Below are 27126 nucleotides of genomic sequence, written 5' to 3'. Positions count from 1 at the left end.
TTGGGAAGGGAACAGTTTCTCAATCAATCACAAAAACAATTACACGTGATTTTATGGCACAGAAATTATAGTCCAAATATAATTTGACAAATGGAGATCCATAAATACTAATAATTGACAAAAATATCAAACACATTTTGCAGAACAGATGTGGATGGCTAATGTGCTGCTATTTTTATAAAATAGAACAGGACAGCATTTGCCTCACAAATGATACTACAATGTCTTTTTATGTGTTCCAGTAGACTTGAACATATCTGGCAAAAGGGCTTTAACTCTAGGGGAATTCTATACAGAGGGAAATAAGAAGAAACATATTCTCAATGGAACCATCGTCTTTATAATTGGTAATACACATTAAATTAACAATAAGTGTACAAAGAGCTTGACAACATTATTACATGAAATCACTATTGTGTAATAATGGAAATACACAAAGAAATGTGACATGTCATGGGCCAATATTCATATACAGTAGTGTAAATGTATAATGGGCATATATATATATATATATATATATATTTTGTTGGCTCAATTCTTATCTGTACATCTGTCCTGATTCAGATTAAATGTGTAACTTTTTTAATTCAAATGTCCTCACAATAACCTGACTAAATATTTTTATAGTTTATGTCTGCTTCATGAATGTTCAATATCACAGTCTTAAAGTCTTGATAACTTCTGTTGCTTTGCTCCATTATCTTTGCCTCAACTTTTTTATAATCTCCAAATGATGAGTCCTCCTAGCAGTACATCTCCAGTGAAGGTCATCATGGCTCAAAAAAAGGAAGAATAGGTGCTCCATGAAGAACCAGAAAATTGCTCTATGGAATAACATGTCATTTCAGCAATACTGTTTGTCTGTATTTGGGGGTAACATAAATGAGGATGCAATAGACATCTGGCCAAGTCATGTTCAATATGTCCTCTATGAACATCTCTCTTCTATCTTTCTATCTGAAGAACAATTTGCTTGCACTGAAGCACATTACATATGTAAGAATTTATTTCTTACTAAATCTTGGTAAATTTCTTCATATTCATATTGAGACAGTAGCCTAAGCACTTTGTGTCTTCCTTGGTTCTTCCCATCCTCCCATTTTGCAAATCAATTTCAACCGATGGCTCCTAAAGTTTTCCAGACTTAAGGTCAGAATTTCTGAAACAATTTGTGGCAAGCTTGTGAGGACCATCTTTTAAGAGGAAAGCAGGTTTAAGAGACTCCAGTTTAACTGCACAGACACACTTATAAAAACGTACATCTGCAAACAGAAGATGTATGTGGTGGTGATGTTGGCCATGGCCGAGCGACCTCTGTGGAGAGTGAGGCCAGGAAAGGAAGAGCGGTAAGGATTGACACCTGTGGGAAATAATCTCTAACAGCTGTTTTGTTTTGCAGTGAGAGTTGTTGGGGGTTAACATGAACATTACTACACTCCTTAACAGTTTATTGTTTATCATATTATGAATTAGTTGATTAGTTAGAATCAATTTTCATAGTAGCCTAATAAAGGGAACATTCATAACACCTATTCATATTTAAAGTTAAAATAACATGGCTCTTAGAAGTGTTCTTTACACCATGCCAGCAAGAAACTTGCCCTGATAAACATTTTGTAAGATAATGTGGGACTATAATTACAAGTCTTTTTATAATTGGGGGTATGTCCACCTCTTCAGACATTACTACACGTGGATGAACACCCTTGCCAGTGCCCGAATTCAACACAGGAAGCTGACTGAGACACACTGTGTAATATCAGATCAGAAGCTTAAAATTCACCCGATTAGAAATGCTTATCCAATTTGATCGTCTGCAGATCAAAGTGAAACGTTAGAAACATTAAACAAGTCTTCGCACGCCATCTTAAACGCAACAAAAAAAGAAGAAAAAATTCCACAAGGGGAGAGAAAGCCTACTCAACTAGTAACGTTTTCCTGTGCAGATTGACTATAGACACACCCCCCTTTCCAAGAGATACCTATGCCACGAGACGCACATTCTGTTGCGACTGCGAGAGTTGCAAGATCTTGCGTTATTGTAACGCAGTGTTGTAATTTGCATAATACAATGTCAACACCCAAGTCAGAACTCCTTTCTGTCACATCATGATTTACTAATTTTATAATACCAAGTTTCAAGGACGCAATATGTTTCTTTTCATACTTTTTTTGAATATACATCTTTATTCAAGGCAATACACTATGTTTATGAATGGTGAGCTGCTGCTGTGTTAGTCCGTCCAAGAGTTTAGACAGAGTTTAGACAGAGATATTTAGTAGAGACGGGCCACTTCTATTTAAATTAAGGTGAGAAATTGGAACGCCCAAACAAGACACACTATCACCCAGCGGCCAACGGATGTAGAAAGGAAAACCCGCTTTACAGGTAAATCAGCCAATCACCTTTTAGATACAGACATAACCTGTCAATCAACTCACTACCGCGCATGCGCATTAGCTAGCCTATACAAGCCTGGAATGTTTTGTGTTTTAGCATAATATGAGGTAAAGAAGCACAATTTGTTATTCCAAAATTGTCAATTTAATCTTTGATTGTAAATATGTTCTTTGATCGTAAACTTGACCAACAGTTTTTGATATTTTGGTGTCCCCTTATTCAAGTATAGGCTATAGGAGCTGCACTAGCATGACTGGAAATAGCTTCACAAAGCGTTTCGAAGATGGCTCCCGCAGTGGACTGACTTGCTAGAAAGACTTTAGTTTAGAGGAGGTGTTTATCAGACGGACCTTGGCTCAACCCAGGAAAGAAGAAATACCTGCTTGGATTTGACAATTCACGTGTTCCTTCTTTGAAATAATGTGAGCTGTTTGTTATTACCATTGTTTATTCGCCAGAGAATTTGACTGACCCTCTTCTCGCTAGAACTGGACAGCTTTGCATATTTAATTGCGATCACTAAGAGAAAGAATCACTGAACACGCAATGATAGTAATTTATTTCAAATTCGGATTATTGTTCTAAAATCGAGATTTATTTGTATTTTTTTATTTTATTTTTTTAGATTTAATTGGAATGAAGTCTGTGCACGAGATATTGCAGACAATGGAATATGGAGCATCCAGCACGAGCTCTGCAGTTGCACACAGGTAATGGCACTTTCTCTTTTATAATTTATACTATTTATCATTTCATACTTTGTCATTCCAACCACAACTTGCTGCCCCTTTTCACGCAAAGTGATGTTTCACATCAAAGTAAATCGCATGTGACTTAGGATGCATGTGATATGATCGTCTTGCAGTTAAGGCTCTACAGGACAGTTTGACAGTGCACGAGTTAAGTACTGTGAGCAAAGTTCAGAAATGCAGCAAGGTGCAGTTAGCTGGTTCATGTAATGTAGGGTGACCAAACGTCCTGTTTTACCAGGACATGTCCTGTTTTCATGTCCTGTCCCAGCCGTCCTGGCTGTTTTTTATAAAGTGATGAAAATGTCCTGGTTTTCATTATTTTTCATTGGGCCATTAAATTGACCGGCACTAGGGCAATCTTCACCTGCGGTGCTGCATGTGACGTAATCCCTGAGAGGTTGCCGTGTGGGCGGCTCTCTTTACACTCACAACGACCGAGCAGACAGCCGTCCGAGCACTTCTGCCTGCAACATGCCGAAGCGCAAATGCACATTTACCAATGAGTTACAGAAGAAATTACCCATTTACTCTCCCGGTCGGGACAAGTGGGAGGTTGCGTGCACCGTGTGCAAACCTGGCACATATGTTTCGGTGTCCAATGGGGGTGCCACAGATCTCAAAGCTCGCATGGATACCGAAAAACATAAAAAAGGTGAGAGTAGTTCAACAAAGTTGATGGAGTTCTTTGTGAGACCCGGGAAATCTGAGGATGCTGTGAATGCAGCAGGGGGTGCATTGTCATTTCATACAGTGAAACACCACAACAGCTACAGGTCCATGGATTGCACTAGTGCATTGCTAAAAAAAGGTATTCTAAAATATTATCGGATTACAGTTACTGACTTTCAATTAAAGTAATTACTTTTAGGTACATTACTTGGGTTACAAATAATAATAATATATATATATATATAATTTGTGTAATTCAAGTAAAATGTGGATTAATGTGTTCAAATGCGTTTCATTGACATTGCCGGGCCGAGTGTCCTGGTTTTTGGTAATCAAAATATGGTCACCCTAATGTAATGATCTACTGCAACCTTCACCCAGTCTTTCAAAATCATGCAATTGGTTCTCTCAGAGAGGTAAAACAGACAAACCTATATTTACGCAAATCGAACATGGTTGTAATTTGAAGCCTACATTATTGTCATGTAGCATGAGTCATGTTACTTCTAGTTGCCTGGATGCATGACAGGAAAGATTAATTTAATTTGATTTTGCAGCACATTTGGACGCAAATGTAAAGATTTATATTATGGAATCAAATATGGTATTCAATAATTATTACTGAATGTAGTGTCGTCATATTTTTCCCAGTTGTGAGAAGTATTCTTCCATCTTGTTCTTTCTCCTCAGGCCTGGCTGGAAAAGCATTCTCGCATTCTTGGCCTCTTCATTGATGGGGAATTTTCGTGCCTTGCAGATAGGCAGACACTGAATGTAACTGATTCCAAAGGTGAGCTATATTTTACAGTATCTTGTCTTGAAACTCTTCTGTTGTTCAATCTTTCGTGCAACAATAAGACAATGTCCCCTGATTATGCCTTCCTCTCTTTTTACAGCTGAGATGGTCTGCTGAATTGTTTGTGCTAAAGATGAGGATGTTGCATCCGCTGCCGCTGCTGCAGCTGGAGGCTTGAATACGGTGGCCCAGTAGTGCACAACACAACGAAATTCAAAAAGCAAACATAAGTTCACAACACAACGGAAACAAGCCACAACACAACGCAAAAAAGCCACAACACAACGGAAACAAGCCACAACACAACGAAATAGACACAACACAACGGAATAGACACAACACAACGGAATAGCCACAACACAACGGAAATGCTCCCGACCACTAGGGGGACAGGTGGTCTCCGGAAACGGTAAATTGCTCTCAATCTCCCATGCGTTATCGCTGGCGGTCTGTATTAGTGATGGGCAATCCGGCACTTTTTCGTGAGTCGGCTCGTTTGACTCAGCTCACTGAAAAGAGCCGGCTCTTTTGGCTCACAAACGGCTCTTTAAAAAAAAAATGTTTTCTCTATGATAGGTGTGAAAACAATTCTAATTCAATTATTAAATGAAATTATACTCGCAATGTCTCACAATTTCTTTAAAAATGCATTGATTTGTTATGAAAAAATAATACTATTAAGCATTTGCATTAGAACTTTTTAATGTATAGAAACAACATTCAAAACAAATACAATCTAAACATAATAGAACCCATATTAAAGAAAAAGCTGTTTCTCGAAGCTCCGCTAGCTTCACAGTTGGGTGCACAGTTCGCATATGCCGGTGTAGGTTGTGCGTAGAACCGGCTTTATGCGATATTTTTTTTTTGGCAAATTCTACACTGTGCTTTAACATTGTCCACATCATTAAAGTGGTTCCAAATGCTGCTGTGCTTCCGACTAATTTTCCTGCTTTTGCTTTGTTTTCACATGTGTTTTTCCTCTCCTCCGAGTTTGACGCTGTATATGTGTGTGTGTGTGTGAGTGTGTGATGGCTCGGCCCCTCCCTCATGTCGTATAATTGGTTGACACCTTGTGTATGATTGACAGGAACAGAACGTGAGGCTGATCAGACAGTCAAAATGAATGTGTGCGCCTTTAGGCCTATATAATAATTTTAAAATAAAATGAATTCATTATTTCATTATTACATAATGATTTAATTTCTATAGGCTATATATTTAAAAATAGAGTCGGCTCTTCAGATATGCGAGCCAGCTCCCGTCGTTCACCTACAAGAGCCGGCTCTTAGAGCCGACTCATTCGCGAATCGACCCATCACTAGTCTGGATGCTTTTCACGCGCACAGACACACACGAAGAATGTGAATGTAAGTACAAACAAGTAAATATTAAAATGTATGTTTAATTTTAGTGTTGTTAAACACTTTAACACAATATTTGTCTTGTGCAGTAGATAGATAATTACTGTGTACTTGCAAGAAGTTAGTCACTGTGATTTTGCGTTGAGATTTTATTTCAAAAGATTATTGTTAGTCTGAACGCCGTTTTAACAGGCTGCTTCTTCCCTGAAGTTAGTAATTTTTTAAAGATCACAATGTATTGTCCATTTTGTGGCGCTACACTGGAAAGCTGTCCTGCTTTTTGCAGTGCATGTGGTAAAAGCATAACATTTCTGAAAGATAAAGTTCCTGCTGGAAATGAGGCAAGCACGAGTGCAGGTAGGCAACAATACTGCTTGGTGAACTGTCGAGTATAATTTGAGAGATTTCTATATGACAATGTGTTTGAAAGCAGGGAAATCAGAGAGAAGCACAGTGGATTCCTTCATGAAGTTCAGGGCTTTGAAGGAAAAGGAGAGGAAAACATTCTTTACTAAGAAAAGTCAGGAATCAAAGAAGGATAAAAAAAACAGTGAAGGTATCTTTTATATGCCACAATAGGGATGAAGACTATTGTAACTTCCATTTCATAATTACTTTAAAGGGTAGTTAGAATCATGATTCCCCCTAACCCATATTTGTTTCCTATGGAATTCAGTCCAGTTGTGGAATTGAGAAAATAAAGATATCAACTATTTTCAAAAACATGATTATCTTTAAACCTGTCAGTTTTATTTTCATTGACAAAATAGTTTTTATAAATATTTTATAAAATAGTCACATGCCCCAAGTTAAAGCTAATTTAAAATTTCAGTTTGTGACACTTAACTTTTTTTTTTTCCATTCTTTTCATGTGTAGATTTATGTTGGAGTTATGTGGAGACATGGTGATGTTCTAAAGCCTATCAGAGGGAAGACCCTGCCTCTTGATGTTCAACCTAATTGTTCATCTGAGCAACTTTTAATTGCAGCTGAAAAAAAGTAAGAGATTTTAATCAGGATATGGAAGAGGGCCCCTATGTATTGTTGTACCCAGATGGTTCAGAGGTGAAAAACATTCCAGGAACAAACACCCCTTTCAAACTACACCTGTACAAAGAAGCAATTGGAAAGGCTTATCAAAGAATAACACTGTTTATAAGAACATTTCAAGACTTTTTAGCCAATGGTAAGCATATTTAATTTAATGAAAATCTTACAAAGACATAATGTATAAAACACTATTTACACGAATGGGTTTAAATCAAAGTGAATTTATTACTTTCATTGTTGTTTGAAGACTGCTCTAGGGATTCCTCTAGCGAAGACAGTGAAGTGTAAGTAAAGTCTACCTCTCACAGTCCGCATTATGAGAGTGACACTGTCTGTCTCATGTCTCCTTACATAACGTTTAATTTTAACTCATTTTAACAAGTGGCTTTTTTTCTTTCTTTTTTTTTTACAGATATGGGATGTTCCAGATGAAGCAAGCACACCAAATGCAGGAAGCACATCAAACAGGTATTAGCATAGTTAACAAGACATTATTTGGAGATTAGGAGTGGAGTTGTTCAAATTCATTCACAGTAGTTGTTTTTCAGACCCCCTGATCTCTCTCTGCCTTTTTTGGACCAAGTAAGTTCATAATTGTTCATACCTTGCAAAGTTACTTTGTTACAACAAATGAAAATGTTTATTTTGTCTTTATAATGGTCAGTTATAATGTTATTTTAATAATTGTTATATTTCTGACAAATCTAGGAAGCAGGAAAAAAAGGAACAAATATCCAAGAGAACAGACATGGCCAACAAAAGTGCTACACGTAAACTGCTTGTATTACCTCAAAAAGAGTTTCAAAAAATAAATGAATTGCTTTACAAGTAGCCTACAATTACTCTTGTATGTCAATGGATGTAAATTCCTGTTAATCTGTCTTTTTACAGCAATTACACGCGTCTCTATGCCCCAATAATAATCGAAAGTGACTCGGAAGTGTCCGATGATAGCAGACAACATGTTCAAGAAGAAAGGTACTTAATTTATGAATTACTCCCGTCTCAATATCATGTTCCTAAATGTATTGACTTTTTTTTTATTTCATTATTATTTTGCTTAGCTTAATCAAAACCTCTTTATTTATTACAGCACAGATGTATTAACTTCTGCAGACATTGTGTCAAATCTCTCATTGAAGATAATAAAAACATCTTGCAGCAGATTCAACATAAATAGAGCCGATGTTTGGGATGGAGCAATTCGTGGATTCAGACGTGCATCATACAACCCATCACACGACATGCTTGTTAAATTCACAGATGACGAAGGCACAACTGAAGATGCAGTGGACACAGGTGGTCCCAAACGTGAGTTTCTAACCCTCCTAATGGACTGTTTAAGGACACGGAGAATCTTTGATGGTCCAGCAAATAGGAGATTTCTCACCTTTAACAGTGCAGGTAAATTATTTACTTAAATCTACTTTTTATCTGCCCTGGTCATAATTGTCTTGTTTTATACTAACTGGACAAAAACAATTTACTATAGCTGCCAGAGAAGATGAATACTTTCTTGCGGGCAGATGATTGCAGTTTCTATTGTTCACGGTGGTCCAGGTCCTCGCTTCCTCTCAGATATGCTATACAATCACCTCACTGGAAGGACTGACATTAATGGAACAGTTGAAGATATAACAGATGAGACCATGAAGGCAGCTTTACTTGAGGTGCATTAAATTTGTATTTAAGCTCATTTTAAGATTTTTTTGTGTGTGTGTAATAATGGTTTAAGGATTAATAGTTACAATATTTTTTTGGTATTTGCTTTAAGAAAAATTTATTAGAATTGAATTGCTCTTTTTGAATGTGTCCTATTTACCAGATATCTAGTGCAGCATCTTTGGATGAATTACACATGCTTATGGATAAGTATGCCAGCTTGCTGCAGACTGCTGGATGTTTTGATTACCCACAAAGTGTAGAAGGCAAAGAAAACATTGTTAAGGATTTCATACAGTGGTACGTAATTTACAGAAACCAATACTCCGTACAAAGGTAAGTTGGTTCCTAATTTGAGAGCATATTATCATTATTCATATCATCATTATTGTCATTACTTTGTTTTGCTTCCAGATTTAGCGACGGTCTTTCCACCCTGGATGTCATCCATGCCCTGGAACAACATCCAAGTGTATTCAGACCCTACATGTGCTACAATGTTGAGAAACTAACACCTGAATCACTGGAGGCTGTCTTCAAGGCTCAGCTCAGTGAAGTTGGTAGCACCAGACGACACGTAAGAAACAAGGATTCTAGGATACTGGAGAGACTATCTGCTTGACACTGGAGGTAAAGGATTGAACATCATATTTTATTGTTGTTTTGTACATATTTCATAATATTCCATTGCTTTTTTTTGTGCTTTTTTCAGAACAAGAAACTGGAATCTCCCTCCAGGACATCCTGATGTTTGTTACAGGACTGGATTCACTGCCTCCTTCAACAATTGAGCCTCAGCCCCAACTGACTTTTGAGAGGACTTCTAAATTTCCCATTGCCAGCACATGTGCCAATACAATCAAATTGCCAATGTCCAAAAGCTATGAAGAGTTCAAAAATGCAATGGACTTTGGTATCCAAAACTCACCTGGTTTTGGATTGCACTGAGTAGAACAATGTAAAATGTTAAAGGGTTAGTTCAGCCAAAAATGAAACTTCTGTCAGTAATTACTCGCCCTCATGTTGTTCCAACCCCGTAAGACTTTCGTTCATCTTCGGAACACAAATTAAGATATTTTTGATTACATCTGAGAGCTGGATCACTCCTCCATAGGCTTCTAAGGGATTGAAACTTAAGATTGAGCCACTGTAGTCACTTTTAACGATTTCTTTAATAACTTTTCTGGTCCGGCAAGTTTCAATCCCTTAGAAGCCTATGGAGGAGTGATCCAGCTCTCAGATGAACGAAAGTCTTACGGGGTTGGAACAACATGAGGGTGAGTAATTACTGACAGAAGTTTCATTTTTGGGTGAACTATCCCTTTAAATGCGGGCCATGTTTTTTAAAGTTATATAGTTCTCCACACCAGTCTCCCAGGTGTGAGGTGTATTCAGATTGCTTTGAGCGTGCAGTTCTTCAAAGTTTGCCTGAAGCTGTTCATCTTGACATGTACTAAGAGTAGGTTCAATGAAAAACTGGTTCAAGTCTTCCTCTGAGACACGAAATCTGCATTCTCTCCTATTAAACCTTTAAGTGAAAGAGGAAAAAGTTTGGTGTGAAAACTAAAGGTACAGCGATAAAGGTTAATTTGTATTTAATTATAAATTCTATCTTTTCCCCAAAATAAAACTGTCTACTAAACTTCATCAATCCAAAGTTGAATGACTTTTTTCTGTGGAATAGAATGTTAGCCACAATCTCCTTTCAGTTGAATTTTACAGAAGAACACAATGAAAGTAGACAGTGAGTGAGACTAACATTGTGTATCATATCAAATATTTGTGTTATATGGAAGTAAGACATATGGCTTTAGAACAACATTATGGTCAGTTTGAAGTTGTATGTTAAATATAATTTTAACAATTTGATTACAAAATGCAAATAAGGTAAATATTTAATATAGTCATATACTGACCTGTGTGGAAGAGCGCACATTGCATCTGGTTTACCAGAAGGACAGCGAGACTGTTTAACTGCCCTAATGGTGTGAGTGTTCCAAATTTCTTTGCATTCATTAAGGTCCATCTGTAGCACACTTAAAAACACAAAACGCACCAAGCATATGTGCTCATGACTGCCATTAAAGAGTTTCCTCTCTTTCAAGTCATTAAGAAGATCCATCCAGAACTGAGTCCTGTGTAAATAAACCAACAATATCAACATCCCTTTAAGACGTTTAGGCCCAGTTTCACAGACAGGTCTTAGAATAAGCCAGGATTAGGCCTTAGTTCACTTAGGGCATTTAAGTAGCTTTTATAAATACGTCCCAGAACAAAAACATTACTGGTGTGCATCTTGTGACAAAACAATGGCTCTGACATTTTTTAAGATCCTGGCAGTGCAAGTTGCTCTCATTTAAAACAGCTCAAACATGCATTTTAGTCTAGGACAAGCCTTGTCCGTGAAGCTGGGAATTAATTTAATAGGTTATTTTCTAATGTATAATTGATTATTAAACTAAAATTCAGCAAGAAAAACCCTTAAATATCATGACTGTTTAGACTATTATACCTTTGTTTTCTGAAGTATGACCACCAGCTTTCAATTCGCTGGTTTGTGATTGAGGAGCCATACATGTGGCTTGAAGCCCCTGCAAGGTCATCTGTGTGGACTGATTTCAGAGAACAGTGGATTGCAGCCATAGTTCCATTTTCAGTGCCACAGTCTGTGCGAAGAAGCTTTGGTATGACTCCAAATTGTGTGGCACAATGTAGGTAATAAGCAGCTATAATGTCTGGGTTGTTATTGCTAGCTCCACAGTTTAACCACATCACTTTGCGTGAGTAACCATCAATGCAACCACTTATAGCCAAACCGTATGGTTTTAATTTGTCATAGCCATCAATGTGCCAGACATGATTTGGCCCCAAAGAATGGTAAACCCTTCTCACAGATCTTCTTCTTGAGCGTTGTTCAATGCCTAATGGATCAAGGTCTGCAATCATAAGCATTACATCTTGCCTTCTCACTGTAAGATTGTTTTTGACGCAGGGTCTGGCACATTGCGCGGTAACCGTAATGCTGTCCAGAACCATTCAACTCGCCAACAATAGCTGTCCGGACAGTGTCCAAAGGCGAGTAGTTTTTTTCGTTTGTACAAGGACAGTCTGTTCAATTTTTTTTTTCAGGGTACGAAGGCTCATTTTAATGTTGTGCTTCGATGCCAAGAAATCCACAATGACACTGTAACTGTGTCCATCTCTGAAGTACTTTCGAAGAAGATCATCCTCACAAACATGGACTGATGACTCTAACCATCAACAAAGGATACAATATATAATAGAAAGGGTATTATTAAGTAACAACTTTAATTGGTAGAAACATCTGACTCAGAATTTAGTTAATAAACTTAAACAGTGTGCTCAAATAACAGTAACTTAAGGTTTAGACTTAAACTTAAGGTTCTAAGGCAGACTTAACGCATACATACCACGTTCAACCTCTTCAGACAAAAACTGGACATTAGAGCCACACGAGCTGCAAAAGGCTGTAATAGTTCTCAGATCGTTTCCACAGAATGGACAAAACATGCCAGCCTAGGAAGACAATGGTTGAAATGATAACATTTCAGCGAACTATAAGGGTGTTAATGAAACAAAAGCAGAGTTAAATTGTCTCAATCGAAAGTAGTTTATCTATATTCTGCTCGTTTCATGAAACGATTCAGTTAAAATATTTTGTTAATTTAAAAAATAAATTACACAGATTAATATCCCATCACTTACACAGATAATCTCTTGTCGTGTCCCGATCATAGACAGTAAGGAAATATCGGCTTTTTAGTGCCGACGCTGCCCCCTAGTGGTCGGGATCATTTCCGTTGTGTTGTGGCTATTCCGTTGTGTTGTGGCTATTTCGTTGTGTTGTGGCTTGTTTCCGTTGTGTTGCGGCTTTTTTGCGTTGTGTTGTGGCTTGTTTCCGTTGTGTTGTGAACTTATGTTTGCTTTTTGAATTTTGTTGTGTTGTGCACTACTGGGCCACCGTACTTGAAAACCTGGAGTGAACTGAGCAGTTACAAAAGGGCTAAAGTCTTACTCCGGTACTAAATCAACAATAAAGCTGTACTTAAAGGGGTCATGACATGAGGAATAACATTTTCATTGATATTTTAACAGATAAAATGTAATTTTACTATAAAGACATACTGTAAGTTTCAGAACTCAAAACTTCCTCTTCATTGTAAAAAGTGTGATAATTGAAACGACTCCTTCTCTACTTCCTCCACATTGTGATGTCACACTGTGGTAGATATTTGCGTCTGATCCCCTCCATAACAACACATCAATGCCTACTTTACCTTATTAATTCCTTGGCCTGCCCAGCAGTGAGATGGCAAAAGGTGTGTTCGACATAACCTGCATCTCGATTTAATGATCGGCGAGATTTGCTGGTTGCAGTTGGGGGAGGAGTTCAAAAGAGAGCAGTCAAGCCAGACACTTTGCACTTCTGCTGAACCTACACCAGTCACAGAAGATCACACAATGTTTGATGAAAGAGTGGAATTCAGATAGACAGATGCTTGAATTTTACACAAAATAATCAGAAATATTGTTCATTTAAAAAAGGTTATGTTATGTGCTGCTTGTAACAGTGACTGCTGTGTGTACAAAAAGAAAGTCCAATAAAAGCCTGTTTTATTTTAATACAGATTAAGGAGTCAGTATTTTTTTTATACTGTTATGATATAACTGTTACAAACATAATATAACATGATATAAACATATCCAGATTTGTGAGAGTTTTTGCTGAACTGGAGGTGTTAGAATTAAAGTCATACTACCATACTATTATTTCTGCCAAATACTGACGTAGCAGAAGTAGTAAGAGTGGTTTGGTATTATGCAATTGTGAATACAGTCCATGAAACACGTATAACTGTTTTCACACAAGTCTGGCCAATCACAAATAAGCTGTGTCGTCATTCAGAACTCGTGCAGCTGCTCTATAGAAACTGCACCGGCTGAGTCAAACAGCTGCTCTCGAATCGCACTCTTGGAACTTTTGATGGCATACGTCACAGTGACGCAGCATCTCAAGTAAGACAAAATTTCTAACTAACAAGCACTGCTTCAAGTCTAGTGCCGATCGGTCTGCGAACACATCTAATGAGAGAGCAGGTCAGTCAAGAGCCAATCATAACAGTGGGCGTAATCTGTCAAGTCTTAAAGGAGAAGCAACACAAAAACTGAGCGTTTCCGACAGAGGGTCAGAATTAGGTTGGAAAATTATCATGTTTTACTAATATATTACTTTTTTCATGCAAAAAAAACTTGTCAGATATTTTAAGCAGACCTAAAGGAACATTAAAATGAGAAAAATTGTATGTCATGAGCACTTTGAAATATTGCAACCTTTGACAATAATTTGTCACATTTAATCATGTGCAGAAATGTTTGGATTGCAGGTTGGTGAGTGTTCTGTAAAAACACAGTCAGTGTGTATCTGAACTGTGTGAGCTCTCTCAGTCTTCCACTTCACCTGCGGCACTGATTAGACTGGCCCAGTACTATGCCAACTGGGCTCAACTACGAGAAACACTTATGACTGAATGGACTCCAAAAGGTGTGTGTCGATTTATTTGTGCTGGAGTGTGAGAAACAGAACTTGTTGATTTAAAAGACAGAAATATTGTATTTACTTGTAAGAGGAATTCTATGTTTTGCCCTCTTCACTAGGTGTTGTAGCTGTGGTTGTTTCAGATGACTGCTTTGTCTACACTCTTTTGCTAAAGGTTTTACAAGCTCTAGCTATGGGTGAGTCTCTCTGTCCACCTAAAAATCTTGTGAATACAATATTTTCATTAGAGAGTAGTAAATTCTAGAGACTGTTGTGTATTACCGTTCTATTATGGAGTGGTGGTTGTGTAGTGGGCTGAAGCAGAAGGTTGCAGGTTCGATCCCCATAGCCACAACCATTGTGTCCTTAAGCAAGGCACTTAACTCCAAGTTGCTCCAGGGGAATTGTCCCTGTAATAAGTGCACTGTAAGTCGCTTTGGATAAAAGCGTCTGCCAAATGCATAAATGTAATGTAAATGTAATCTAATCAGCCATTCGTGTGGCAGCAGTGCAGTGTATAAGATCATGCAGATACAAGTCATGAGCTTCAGTTGATGTGCACGTCAACCATCGGAATGGGGGTGCGTGATGCTCACACTATTAAAACACATTTATTGTGTGATAGGTCTTTTCACCAAAATGCAAATATATTACTACCAGTCTACCTGTGTGGGCAACCAAACTTATAAATATATATATATATATTTCCTAGGTAATGCTGTTATTGTTGTACCTGGCAAGACAACCACTCTTCCTGCCCTTTTGTTGGCTCAGCTGATTATGGAGGCAGGATTTCCAGCTGGAGTGTTGAATGTGTTGACAGGCAGTGAAGCATCACGGGGTGCCAAAGTGGCCCAAAATCCACATGTGAACCACCTGACCTACAGTGGATGCAAACAGTGCGAGGCACTGGCTAAAGCAATGGCTGGCTGGGGAGTCCCCATGTCTTCGTCTCTTTCACTCAGCTCTGTGTGCCCTTTTATAATCTTTGAATCTGCAGACATCGACAGTGCAGTGGATGGAGTTATAGAGATTGCCTTCAAAAAGAAGAGAGATATGTATATATATATCTATATTATATCTATTATAATTTACAGATTTTTCTGTTTCTGAAGGAAATTGGTACATTAATACACCAAAGTAGCATTCAACTGATCACAAAGTATAGTCAGGACATTACTGATGTAAAAAACAGCACCATCACTATTTGAAAAAAGTCATTTTTTATCAAATCTAGACCCCATTTCCAGCTGCGATCACTCCAACACCTTATCCTTGAATAATCATGATAAATTGCTAATTTGGTACTAGAATATCCCTTGCTATTATATCATACACAGTTGTTTGGTTCATTGTGTTTGTTTTTGAGTTGCCACAGTACGCAAAAGACTGGAAACAAAAAAGAAACGGCTTTCTCTAGAAACTCATCAGTCAGTCATTGTTTTGAGGAATGAAGGCTATACAATGCTTGAAATTGCCAAAAACTGAAGATTTCATACAATGGTGTACACTACATTCTTCAAAGACAAAGGACAACTGGCTCTAACAAGAACAGAAAGAGATGTGGAAGGCCAGATGTACAACTAAACAAGAGGATCTAGTTCATCAGAGTCAGAGTCTCTAGTTTGAGAAATAGACGCCTCACATGTCCTCAGCTGACAGCTACATTTAATTCTAACCACTCAACTCCAGTTTCATGTACAGCAGTAAAGAGAAGACTCAGGGTTGCAGGCCTTATGGGAAGATTTGCAAAGAAAAAGCCATTTTTGAAACAGAAAAACAAAAAGAAAAGGTTAGTGTGAATGAAACACAGATAAATGGAAAAGAGTGTTCTGGATCTTAACCCCATTGAGCGTTTGTGGGAACAGCTAGACTGTAAGGTGCGTGAGAAGTGTCTGACAACACAGCCACATCTATGGCAAATGCTACAGGAAGCGTGGGGTGAAATGTCACCTGAGTATCTGGAAAAACTGACCGCTAGAATGCAAAAGATCTGCAAAGCAGTCATTGCTGCACATGGATAATTTTTTTATTAGATCTCTTTTAAGTATTTATTATTTATTATTATTTATTAGTTTTTATTATTATTATTATAGTAATTTTCACTATATCAATGTCCTGACTATACATTTTGATCAGTTGAATGTCACTTATGTGAATAAACGTACCAATTTCTTTCAATAAGAGCAAAATCTGTACATTATTCCAAACTTTGCAATTTATATTTATGTACCAAGTTGGATAATTAGGAGAGAATATATCTAAATATATGAAATTACTATTCTAAATTAGAAATACACTATTAAATATACTATTGTGGTGATTATTTGCACACAAAAATAGTATACTAATTGGCACCTTTACTGCAGTACCTCCATAGTCCACTAGAGGGGCCAACATACATAACCCACTGCAGTAGAGTTGTTTATTCAAAGATTTAATTTATTTAGTAGAAAATATCATGTGTATTTTTCCCCTCTCCAGTTGCAGTGGGTGCTTTGTGTACAGTAGTCAGTGTGGGACAGTGTTGTAGCCAAGCTTAAGTTGAGAATAGCTGGGATGAAATGTGTACCTCTTGCAACTGAGACAGACAGGAATCTTATAGATGCTGCAGTTCAAGAGGCACAACAACAGGGGGCAACAGTTGTAAAATTTCACTGGTTTTACAAAGACAGTGTAGAGTTTTCAGCACTGATTAATGTAAAATGTATTGGGGACATTTATCTTTATTTATTTTCTTATATTGAATCTGATCCAGTCAAGTGCATCTCCTTCTACTAGTGGTCTCTACACCCTTACTGTACTATGTGGTCTGGCTCCCTCCTGTGCCTCTGTGATTTCACCTCCTCCAGGCCCTGTGCTGCCTCTTGTATCTTTCAGGAGTTCTGCTGAAGGAGTTACTCTTGTTGAGACTGAACAGATAGAAGAGATGATTTATTGAAACTCTAAATGAGAATGCATACTTAAGCCTCCTATAATTACATACTGCCTCTATCTGGACCGAAGACTTGACTCTGGCTTTGGAGTCTGCAAAGAGGTACATGCATGCTCTGATCTAAAGGTCATGCCCACATTTGAGGATCTGTCAGTCTTGGTGACCTTGATCTCATTTTGCCTACTGTCTGCACACCTTTTCACATTTGTATCCTTTCTCTTCTTTTGTCTTGCTATCTTCATCTCTCTTTCTATTGCACCCTGACTTTTTCTATAGCTTGTGTGTAGGCTCTGTGTGGGTGAACTGTCATTCTGTCATGGATCCCGCACTACCTCTGTGTGGACGGAGGGAGAGTGGGAACTGCACTGACGGAGGCAGAGAGGTATATTATTACAAAATCATGCTTGACCTGTCACTTGTTTATGGGTAGTTGACATTTAAGATTCATATATACAGAATATATGTGTATATATAATTTATTTATTTTTATACACAATTTACAATCATATTTAATCAAACTACACAATGAGACATTATAGATATTACAGTTTTCATTTTCTGTTAATGCATGATTTTCTGTAAAGCTGCCTTGAAACTATGTGTGTTGTGAAAAGCACTATACAAATAAAAATGGCTTGATTTTTAGATACATTATTTCATGTCACACTGCTGAAACTGCTCGACATGTCATGCCAACTTCCCTTATAGGAAGTGTGGGTTTCAGTGGTGTGTAGTGGTGCATTTCTGCTTTTTGGGTTTCCATACAATTTTATTGATTGGTTGATGGTTTGGTGTGTAATGTGTAATTCAGCATGTCTGACAGGCTGTCTTTGTCTAACAATGCTTTCTGTTCCTCTGTAGGGACTGTATCAGTTCCTGCGCCCCTCTCTGTCACCCTCCCACCCACGGTCTTCATGCACTTCTATGAACTATGCAGATTTTGGCTCTGTAGCGTCCAAATTCCTGATACCTGAAGGATTTGATCCTTCCAGGTGGGTGTACTGTCTGTTATGTCATACTCACAGGAAGGGTAGTTTAGTGTTTTTTTTATTGAGAAACGTACATGGGTTTTGTTCATCGCAAACAATTAAATGCTTAATGAATACAATTGCTTAATGAGTTTGTCCTTATTTTTAGGATTTTTTTTTATTTAGCTGATAACCAAGACTGCATAAGGTATTAAGGCTTGCTTTCAGAGATGTATTGCCATGTTGCAATTTCAATTTTAATTCCCCTTTCACAACTCTCACATCCATTTATGGCATTTTTCCAACATTAAAGTGAGAATAAAAAGACATTTTACATGTTATTAGGAGTGCCAACCCTTCTACATTTTGTGTCTATTATTATTTATGGATTGTGCATTTGAATTCACAGTTTTTACAAAGTGTGTTTAATAATATATTTTTGCGTTTTCATGCTTATTACCGATATTAATAATTGTCCGATAAGTATCGGCAGCCGATACATCGGTGCTTCCCTAAAAATACGTGTATTTTGTCTTCTGTAGCTGGCACATTTTTTTTCTCTCTCTTTTTTGAAGCATAAATCTGAAGTACTTTTGGTATAAGGTAAATTCATCTTGCTTTAAGAATGTTTATAGATATTTTAACTGGAAAGACAAGATTTTTTTTTTTCAATGAAGACAATGTCACACATTAAACAGACTTGTTCCAGAGAGTAGGAATCTTTAAATATCATAAATCGTTTATGGTGTTATTTAGATTTGATTTGATATAATTTAGATTTCAGCTTTACAACCTAACAAATTAATCATATTGGGCTCAATGTTCATGGTACTCCAGTGATTTTGCATAAAATATCATTTCAATTGACATTTCAAAATCAATATCATTTGCTGTCAGTGCCTTAACCAATCTGTATACTACTTTTATGACCCTCTCTCTTTCTCTTTCTCAAAGTGTCCCTCACTTTTACTCCCAGTTAGTGGGTGGTCAGTTGCGTAAAGCTGACTCTGGCTGCAGCAGGTCAGTGTTGGCCCCTGGGGGTACTGTACTGGTTCACTGCCCGGATGGATGCAGGAAGGATGTTTGTAATGCAGTAGAGGCAGTCATTAAGGTCCAATCAGGGTAAGCCCATATTGATGATTGATTCTTGTTTGCTAAATTAAACAAATAGACCAGTTATGGTAGTCAACCTATTTTGTCAGTTAATAGTGGTTGCCAAATACTCTGCCCTACAAAGCTTTTTGATTTTCCAGCCAAATGTGGATTATCAAATATTCTTTTAGGGCAGAACTGTGATTCACTTTTCTGTACAAAACGTCTTTATCTTGTCCATTCTGCAGTCCTAATACAAACCGTTGTGTGTTGTTGTCCTCTTATTTGTTTTGCAGGTGGATGAAGAAGAGCCCTCCGACACATGCTCAGTCCCTTTACTCACTTGCTGATAGTCTTGAGAAAAGGAGACGGGATATGGCTGTATCAATCCAGAGTCAAACCGGCATCTCATTTGAAGAGGCGGACAAAGAGGTGGAGCTGAGCATCTCAAGGCTCTCAGATTGGGCTGCACGCTGTGATAAAGAGCAGGGAGGAATTCCAGTAAGTTCAAACAGTTTGATTAGTGTTTAGATGTTTATTTGTGTGTTTTATAATTATGTGTCTATCTCTTTAAAGGTTCTGCCCCAGTCTGGCTCTGCCCTGTTGTATCCTGAGGCTTTAGGAGTGGTGGGTGTGATTCTCCCCAGCTCCAAACCACTTCTTTCTTTGGTGTCCCTGCTGGGGGCTACTGTTGCCATGGGTAATGCTGTTGTTATGGTGCCAAGTGAAAAATATCCTCTTCCAGCTCCTTTCCCTTGATTTTATTCAGGTTTGCTACTTTTTTAACAGTATTGTACTTTACCTCTCTTTAAGGATTTAGTGAAAATATCCACTGACCATTGATCTCCTGTGCATGTTCATGAGCAACAATTCATGCAGCCCCCTTGTGACATTAGGGTGTTCAAGTGAAAAATATTTATGTTTATCTAAAAACAGGTCCTTTTAGATGTTAGACAGATTGTTAGCCTCAGTCACCGTTCACTTTTATTGAATGCAAAAAAGATGCAATGAAAGTGAATGGTGACTGAGGCCAAAAATCTACAATATACTGGCCATCAAGTGATTCCTACAGTACCAAACCGTATAACCTATTTTTTATGTAGTCTGTCATATCTTCATCTTTTACCTTGTTTTGTTTGTTTATCAAGGTTCAGGGCCTGTTACACAACCTGTCCTTGTTGGCATCTGCCTAATTGTCTAGCTTCTACCAAGTTAATATTTTACCTTGTTTTGTTTATGGTTATCAAGGATCAGGGCCTTTTACACAACCTGTCCTTGTTGGCATCTGCCTGAATGGCTAGCTTCTACCAAGTGATGAAAATACTGTCCAGTTTGATTGGAACCAAGGATTTGGACGTCTCCTCTCTTTTGACAAGTTGACAAGCCTATTAATTTTGCTATTCTAATTATATACAATTATATGGTCAGTTGCAATGCATTATTTGTATTTAGCATTGTTTTTCTCTGCTGTCCACAACCTGATCAGAATAGTCCTGTGACCCATTTTTGGTTGAGAACCACTGCCTTATAATTTTGAAACTCTGCTCTTTACTCAAAGGTCCGGCAGGCTTCTGATATCCCAGCGGGTCTGGTTAGTATAATAACAGGAAGAAGGGATCAGCTGACCCAGGCACTTGCCAACCACAGTGTGATTCAAAGCATTTGGTATTGGGGAAGTAAAGAGGTGAGTATTTTTGTTCCAAGTATGTGGAGTTACATTGAGCAATAACATTTGTACATTAGTACAAATTTCTTTCGAGTTTGAACTAGTTCTCTCAATGCTATTCTTTTTTGTATAAAAAAAAAACATCTGCCAGAAATAATGAATGGTATTACTTTGCACATTATTTTGTAAATATATAGTTATAAAATAATGTTTTATATAGTTACATAAGCATACAGATATTTTGTCTTTGTTTTTTCTAGAAGAATGGCATGCTCTTTCAGCACTAATGCGAGAATGACACTTAAAGGAAAAGTTCACCCAAAAATGAAAATTCAGTCATTGTTTACTCACCCCTGTGTTGTAATAACCAGAGATGACTTTCTTTTTCTTAACACAGAGTGAGAAATTGTGTAAAAAAGAAAAATGTGCACTCAGTGATGTCATACAATGGCAGTTTATAGTGACCACCTCTTCAAACATCAAAAGAACACATTCCATGAGACTCATGATTGTTATGAAAGCACATAAGTTATGGTGAGAGAACTGAAATCTAACGTATTATTTAGTGAAGATGTTCACTGACCGTCAATGCAGCGTTCATGATATGGCACGAGAGCAACAGTTCACAAAGCCCCCTCACAACATTGGGGTATTCAACCGTTTATCTAAAAACACAGTGATAGTGAAAACAGAACACAACACAGCTGCACACAAAACAGAGAACAGAACTTACTAAACATGTGTAAAGAATTTGTAGTCGAAGAATCTATGCATTTCTATGCCCAGCCTTATTTTGTTTAAGTTTTTAGACCGTTGCCAGTTCACAGTGGACGGATACCCACACTATGCCGAAAATGGAAAACAAGCGATCGATATAATGTACCGTTACTCCTCACTGCTGGTTAGGACAAAAACTATGATTACCATAAAAAATATACCTTTTATCGTGTGTCGTTTCCCATCAGGTTAGGACACGTGTGGCTGCCTGTAGCCTCCTCAATGTTTCTGTCAAAACTCAGATTTAAAAAAAATAAGGCTGGTCATAGAAATGCATCAGTTCATTGACTATAAACTCTCCAGACATGTTTAGTAAGTTCTGTTCTCTGTTTTCTGTTTTCTGTGTTCTGTTCTGTTTTCGCTCTCACTGTGGAGGACCTGTTTTTAGATAAACAAAACAAGTTTTCGATTGAATGCCCTAATGTCGTGAAGGGGCTGCGTGAACTGTTGCTTGCGTGCCCTGTCATGAACGTCAGTGGTCAGTGAAGATTTTCAATAAATAATGCATTCGATTTCAGTTTGTTTATCAACAAACATTATTGTATGCTTTCATCACAATCATGAAACTCATGGAATAATTTATTAGACTTCTGAATTATATTTTGCATTCTTTTGAAGCATGAAGAGGTGGTCACTATAAACTGCCATTGTATGACATCAACGTGCACAACATTTTTCACAATTTCTCCCTTGTGTTAAAAAAAATAAAGAAAGTCATATGGGGTTATAACAACACAGGGGTGAGTAAACAGTAACTGAATTTTCATTTTTGGGTGATCTAATCCTTTAATGCCTAGTTCTTTCACTTCTCTCTATCAGGGGTGTCAGTTCCTCCAATACTCCTGTGTCAGTCCTCTTAAACGTCTGTGGCTCCACTGTGAAGAGGAGGAGAATGGAGGAGGCAGAGACTGGAACAGCTCAAATCCTTCTCTTCAAGAAGTGCTTTGGAGGAAGGCTGTGGTCTGGAAGAGTGTGTGGATCCCTACTGCATAAAAGCACTTATTCAGTTAGAGGAAAGATGTAGTTTCACAATTGTGGTAGGGGGGTGAGGGGGTAGTAGTATATTTTGGGAATTTTGCACAAGGCACTTGTGACTGGGAACATTAGAATAATTTGTAACATTTGTTTCACTTTAAGGTCACATGTAAAATAAGGAATTATATATATATATATATATATATATATATATATATATATATATATATATATATATATATATATATATATACTGTTGACTAACTGAGACTGGTTTAGATAATAAATAATTTGTTTTACCCAGGTATAACTTGTATTTTTTTCCCAATATATCAATCAGGTTTTATCAAAATTAGTGAGATTACAACAAAACTGATCATTCTTATTGGTGAAAAACACTGCGCTGACATAGCAGTGAATTTCAGTTAATAGATGTTTGTGGGTGGTATCTCATTTAACATTGATATTGATGTTAAAATGTCTTAAACTGGTAATCTGTATTTTAAATGAGAAATTTTCTGTTAAAGTAGATACAGCCTTACATTTTTGATGGTATGACTGTTTTGTAGACAAAACAGTTGAAGACATACTAATTAAATGATTAAAATTAAAACAAAAACTATAGGCAGACATGGGTGTTTCCTGGTGTTACTAAACTAAAAGTAGTCACTTCATTCTGTAACTGACATTTAAAGACATTTTCTAAGAACCACCCTAAAAACAAAGCATTTTATATTGTGAAAATACTGATAACTCTGTCAAATGGAAATTCTTAGGCGTGTATGAATTATAGTGACATTAAGGAATGCAGTTTACTTTGACATAGTTGAAATGAGGATTCCACACTCTTGTGAGATCACATAACACACTCAAGTCTTACATAACAGGAAATAAATATGGAAATGCTGAGTCATAGTGACACAGCTCTTCTCAGTGTCAGCTCTTTTGAATTTATGCTTATTGTGGCTAACACACAGGTTTTGTGTGCAATTTTGGGTACAAAATTGATTAGTCACTATCACCTGACTGGTTAACTTTGTATCCACCAGCATTTACCAAGTGGGAAACTAGGCTAAATCCATAAATGAATAACATGTTATTGCTCAATGGTCCCATTGTATTTGCCATAAAATGTTAATATAGTGCTACATACGACAGTAAATGTCTGAACACAAAAAAATTTTACTTGATAAAAATAGACATTACTATGATTTTATTTTTACATTCTTGTCTTCATAGTGAGAAAATTATTATTTCTAAGCATTAGTAAACTAATTTGTTGTTACTATCAGCATCTAGCATCTATCCTTTTGATCCATTAGCTTACAAACACGTACAAACAAAGGTAAATGTAGGGATGAAAACAGTCCTTTCAATTTTCCTGGAAATCTTTTTAGGTTAAACCTTAAATTTTTGTTGTGGAAATACAATGTGGCACATTGTGCTTAATAAAAAGTGAACAATATATATATTGTTATATATATCTATATATATCTATATCTATATATATCTATATCTATATATATATATATATATATATATATATATATATATATATATATATATAATTAAAAACATTTCAGGATACGTTGACGGAAATGTTTTCATTGTTATGCAATCTTTTCAGTTAACTTTGGATTCGAGTCTTAATAGGTGGAAAAATGACAAATTGTAGCATTGCTGAATTTATACCATATGGAAATGTTTGGCATTATCTGTTTAATGACAACTGATTTCTTGTTGGATTCATCTTGCTATTAATTTAGTGGAAAACGACATGACACTTAATGTTGTCTCACAAAACAACAGACTCTCAGCTGACTTTCTTTTCACTTCCTCATTCAGCTCAGGTTTCTGATTGGCTGGTTTCTGTTCTGACGCATCAAGTTTTGAGCGTATATAAAATGAACGCGCACCCTCCATTTCAGCGTCTGGAAAGTCTCAAGAAGTTCTTGCTTCAACAGTGATTGAACGGAACTTCGATCTCGTTGGAAATATATTTCCGAATACATCTCATCTACTATTTATACCGATTTCTTACCAACGTTTTGATAATAAAACTATAAAAATCCGCCGAAATGGATTCTCAGATTCGCCAGAACTTCGACCGCGACTGCGAGGCTTTGATCAACAAGATGGTGAATTTGGAGCTTTATGCTTCCTACACCTACACTTCAATGGCAAGTACCTCTAATTTTACACGTATATGCTTAAAGGTATATTTTGACGTTTGGTGACGAGTTGTTTTGGCATCAGAAGATTTGAGACCTTTTTTGTGATTCGCGGTTGGCTATAATGCATGCAAAACTACCTCAGCCCTTCCATCGTTAAATCGATATTTACTCGTGGGCTATTCTACAAATATATATATATATCGTATTAACGTTGTTTCCAACAGGCTCACTACTTCAAACGGGATGATGTCGCACTTCCTGGTTTTGCAAAGTTCTTCAAGGAGAACAGTGAGGAGGAGCGGGAACATGCTGAGAAATTTCTGGAGTTCCAGAACAAAAGGGGTGGACGCATTGTTCTTCAGGACGTAAAGGTGACCGTATTTGAACCCTTCTTGCCCCGTGAACCACTTTAATGTACGCAAATATGCCTGTTTGTAAGGGTACATTAAATGCTGATTTGTCTCTCTCTCTCTCTCTCTCCAGAAGCCTGAGCGTGATGAGTGGGACAATGGTCTGACTGCTATGCAGTGCGCTCTGCAGCTGGAGAAGAATGTCAATCAGGCTCTGCTGGATCTGCATAAGGTTGCCTCTGAGAAGGTTGACCCTCATGTGAGTGGCTCATTTCATCCCCAATAAAGCAAGAAGTAGACATGCGATTGGGCGTACTTGTGTGTTCTGACATGGCATTGGGTATTCATTGTGATTTAATTGAAGTTGAGCTACTATTTTGGGGTAATTAGGATAATGAAAGGTGTCTTTAAATACTTTGCTCCAGTTTCCTCCATTTCTACGTGATTTAATTAAATCTCCTAAATTATTTCTGATTTCTTGTCCTACAGCTGTGTGACTTCCTGGAGACTCACTACCTGAATGAGCAGGTTGAAGCCATCAAGAAGCTTGGAGATCACATCACCAACCTGTCCAAGATGGATGCTGGCAACAACAGGATGGCAGAGTACCTGTTTGACAAGCACACCCTGGACGGACAGAGCTAAATGTTGCCCTCAGATCAACTGCATGTTTCAAAGCTTCCATTAATACTAGACGCTTAAATCGTCATGCAATATGATTTCACAGCTCTTGCAAAGTTTTTTGAAGTCTGAGATATTATGGTTAACGTAAAGTTTTGATGTCACTAATAAAATGATGCAGTCTTGTTCTTAAAGGAGTCCTCTTGTGGTCTTCACCAAGCCATTGTTTTCTTGTTGAATGTACACCGTTAACCTAGTGAATTTTGATGAATAAACATTTTGGGCTGGATTGACATGTCTTTATTTAAAATTGTGGGACCATAGTCAGGATTTATTATTCAACCAGGTGCTCGTTCAGTGAATATGATCGGGACCACAAAAAAAGTTGTAAAGGAATTGATAAAATTCCAGAGGTGAACGTAAGTTAAAGTCTAGATTTTAGGACTAATTCTCTCAAAACGTGACCCATAATCAGCACTAAAAATTAACTTTGTCTCTTTGCTCAACGCTATATGTTTGGCCAGGGCCGGCTCTGTAAATCTGGGGGCCCTAAGCAGGAAATTTTGGGGCCCTGCCTTGCAGTGAATAATGGAGTTTTGCCACCGCAAACCAGTAACTGTATACAATCTAACCCCAATTTAACAAATCTTCAATAAAGTTGTTGCATATACTACAGGTGTTGCTGGAGTCTCGATCTTTGAACTTCTTTTCCCTTTTCCACACTTTAAAAAGAGGGAGAAGTTAGACCAGTAATTTCTTTGCTTCCTTCTAAAGTGATTTAAACATTCTTGCATTGATGTATCAAAGAGATTACAAATTCTACAAAAGATTCAAGTTTGAGTTGGTATTTATTTTTTATATATTCCAACTACAAAAACACTATTTCAGCGAACAATCATTAGCCAAATAAATGTGCATATAAAATGCAATGAATGATAAATTAATTAATCAAATAAATAAGCAAATAATATAAATAAGAAAAAAGGAAGAAAATAAGTCTAAACCCCCCAAAAAACACAAACTTTCACTTCACCGCATCTGCTTTTTATTCCCTGTTCCTTCTAATGAATTTTTCTCTCAGAATGTGTCTTCTTGCTTTTTGAGATGCAATACATTCTTACCTAAAATGTACCACAAATCCATTTTGCTTTTAGATATCTTGTATCGATCATCATTCAATAATGTTTCAGAGAGGACACAGAGTGTTTTAGCTTAACAATATATAAAATATTTCATGTTAGTATATAGATTAATGTTTATTAATAATCTTTAATTACATATTCAATAAAGACCAGAAGAAAAAGCTTGTATTTAACC

The 27126-nt window shown here is 37.1% G+C and overlaps 1 protein-coding gene, 2 long non-coding RNA genes and 1 pseudogene across 4 annotated transcripts; 3 read left to right on the top strand and 1 right to left on the bottom strand.

Moving 5' to 3' along the window:
- Window positions 1–2707: 2707 nt before the first annotated feature.
- LOC127652277 (aldehyde dehydrogenase family 16 member A1-like) lies at window positions 2708–22839 on the top strand (annotated as a pseudogene).
- LOC127652279 (uncharacterized) lies at window positions 8554–10329 on the top strand. Of its 2 annotated transcripts, none has more exons than XR_007971695.1 (3): window positions 8554–8702; window positions 8866–9324; window positions 9407–10329. It is a non-coding gene; the product is annotated as an uncharacterized LOC127652279 (long non-coding RNA). The 2 variants fall into 2 exon arrangements; XR_007971696.1 differs by having other exon boundaries at window positions 8555–8702; window positions 8858–9324.
- On the bottom strand, window positions 10621–12226 carry LOC127652280 (uncharacterized). The gene is made up of 3 exons (XR_007971697.1): window positions 12126–12226; window positions 11207–11945; window positions 10621–10829 (listed from the first exon to the last, which is right to left on the bottom strand). It is a non-coding gene; the product is annotated as an uncharacterized LOC127652280 (long non-coding RNA).
- A 1738-nt stretch (window positions 22840–24577) lies between the features above and the next one.
- LOC127652768 (ferritin, middle subunit) lies at window positions 24578–26098 on the top strand. Its single transcript, XM_052139135.1, has 4 exons — window positions 24578–24844; window positions 25063–25209; window positions 25322–25447; window positions 25678–26098. The coding sequence occupies exons 1-4, from the start codon at window positions 24743–24745 to the stop codon at window positions 25831–25833; spliced, it is 531 nt and encodes a 176-aa protein (XP_051995095.1). The 5' UTR covers window positions 24578–24742; the 3' UTR covers window positions 25834–26098.
- Window positions 26099–27126: the final 1028 nt, after the last annotated feature.

This window comes from Xyrauchen texanus, chromosome 12 (genome assembly GCF_025860055.1).
Source record: "Xyrauchen texanus isolate HMW12.3.18 chromosome 12, RBS_HiC_50CHRs, whole genome shotgun sequence".
Taxonomy (NCBI): domain Eukaryota; kingdom Metazoa; phylum Chordata; class Actinopteri; order Cypriniformes; family Catostomidae; genus Xyrauchen; species Xyrauchen texanus.
This window is presented reverse-complemented; position numbering and strand designations above follow the sequence as displayed.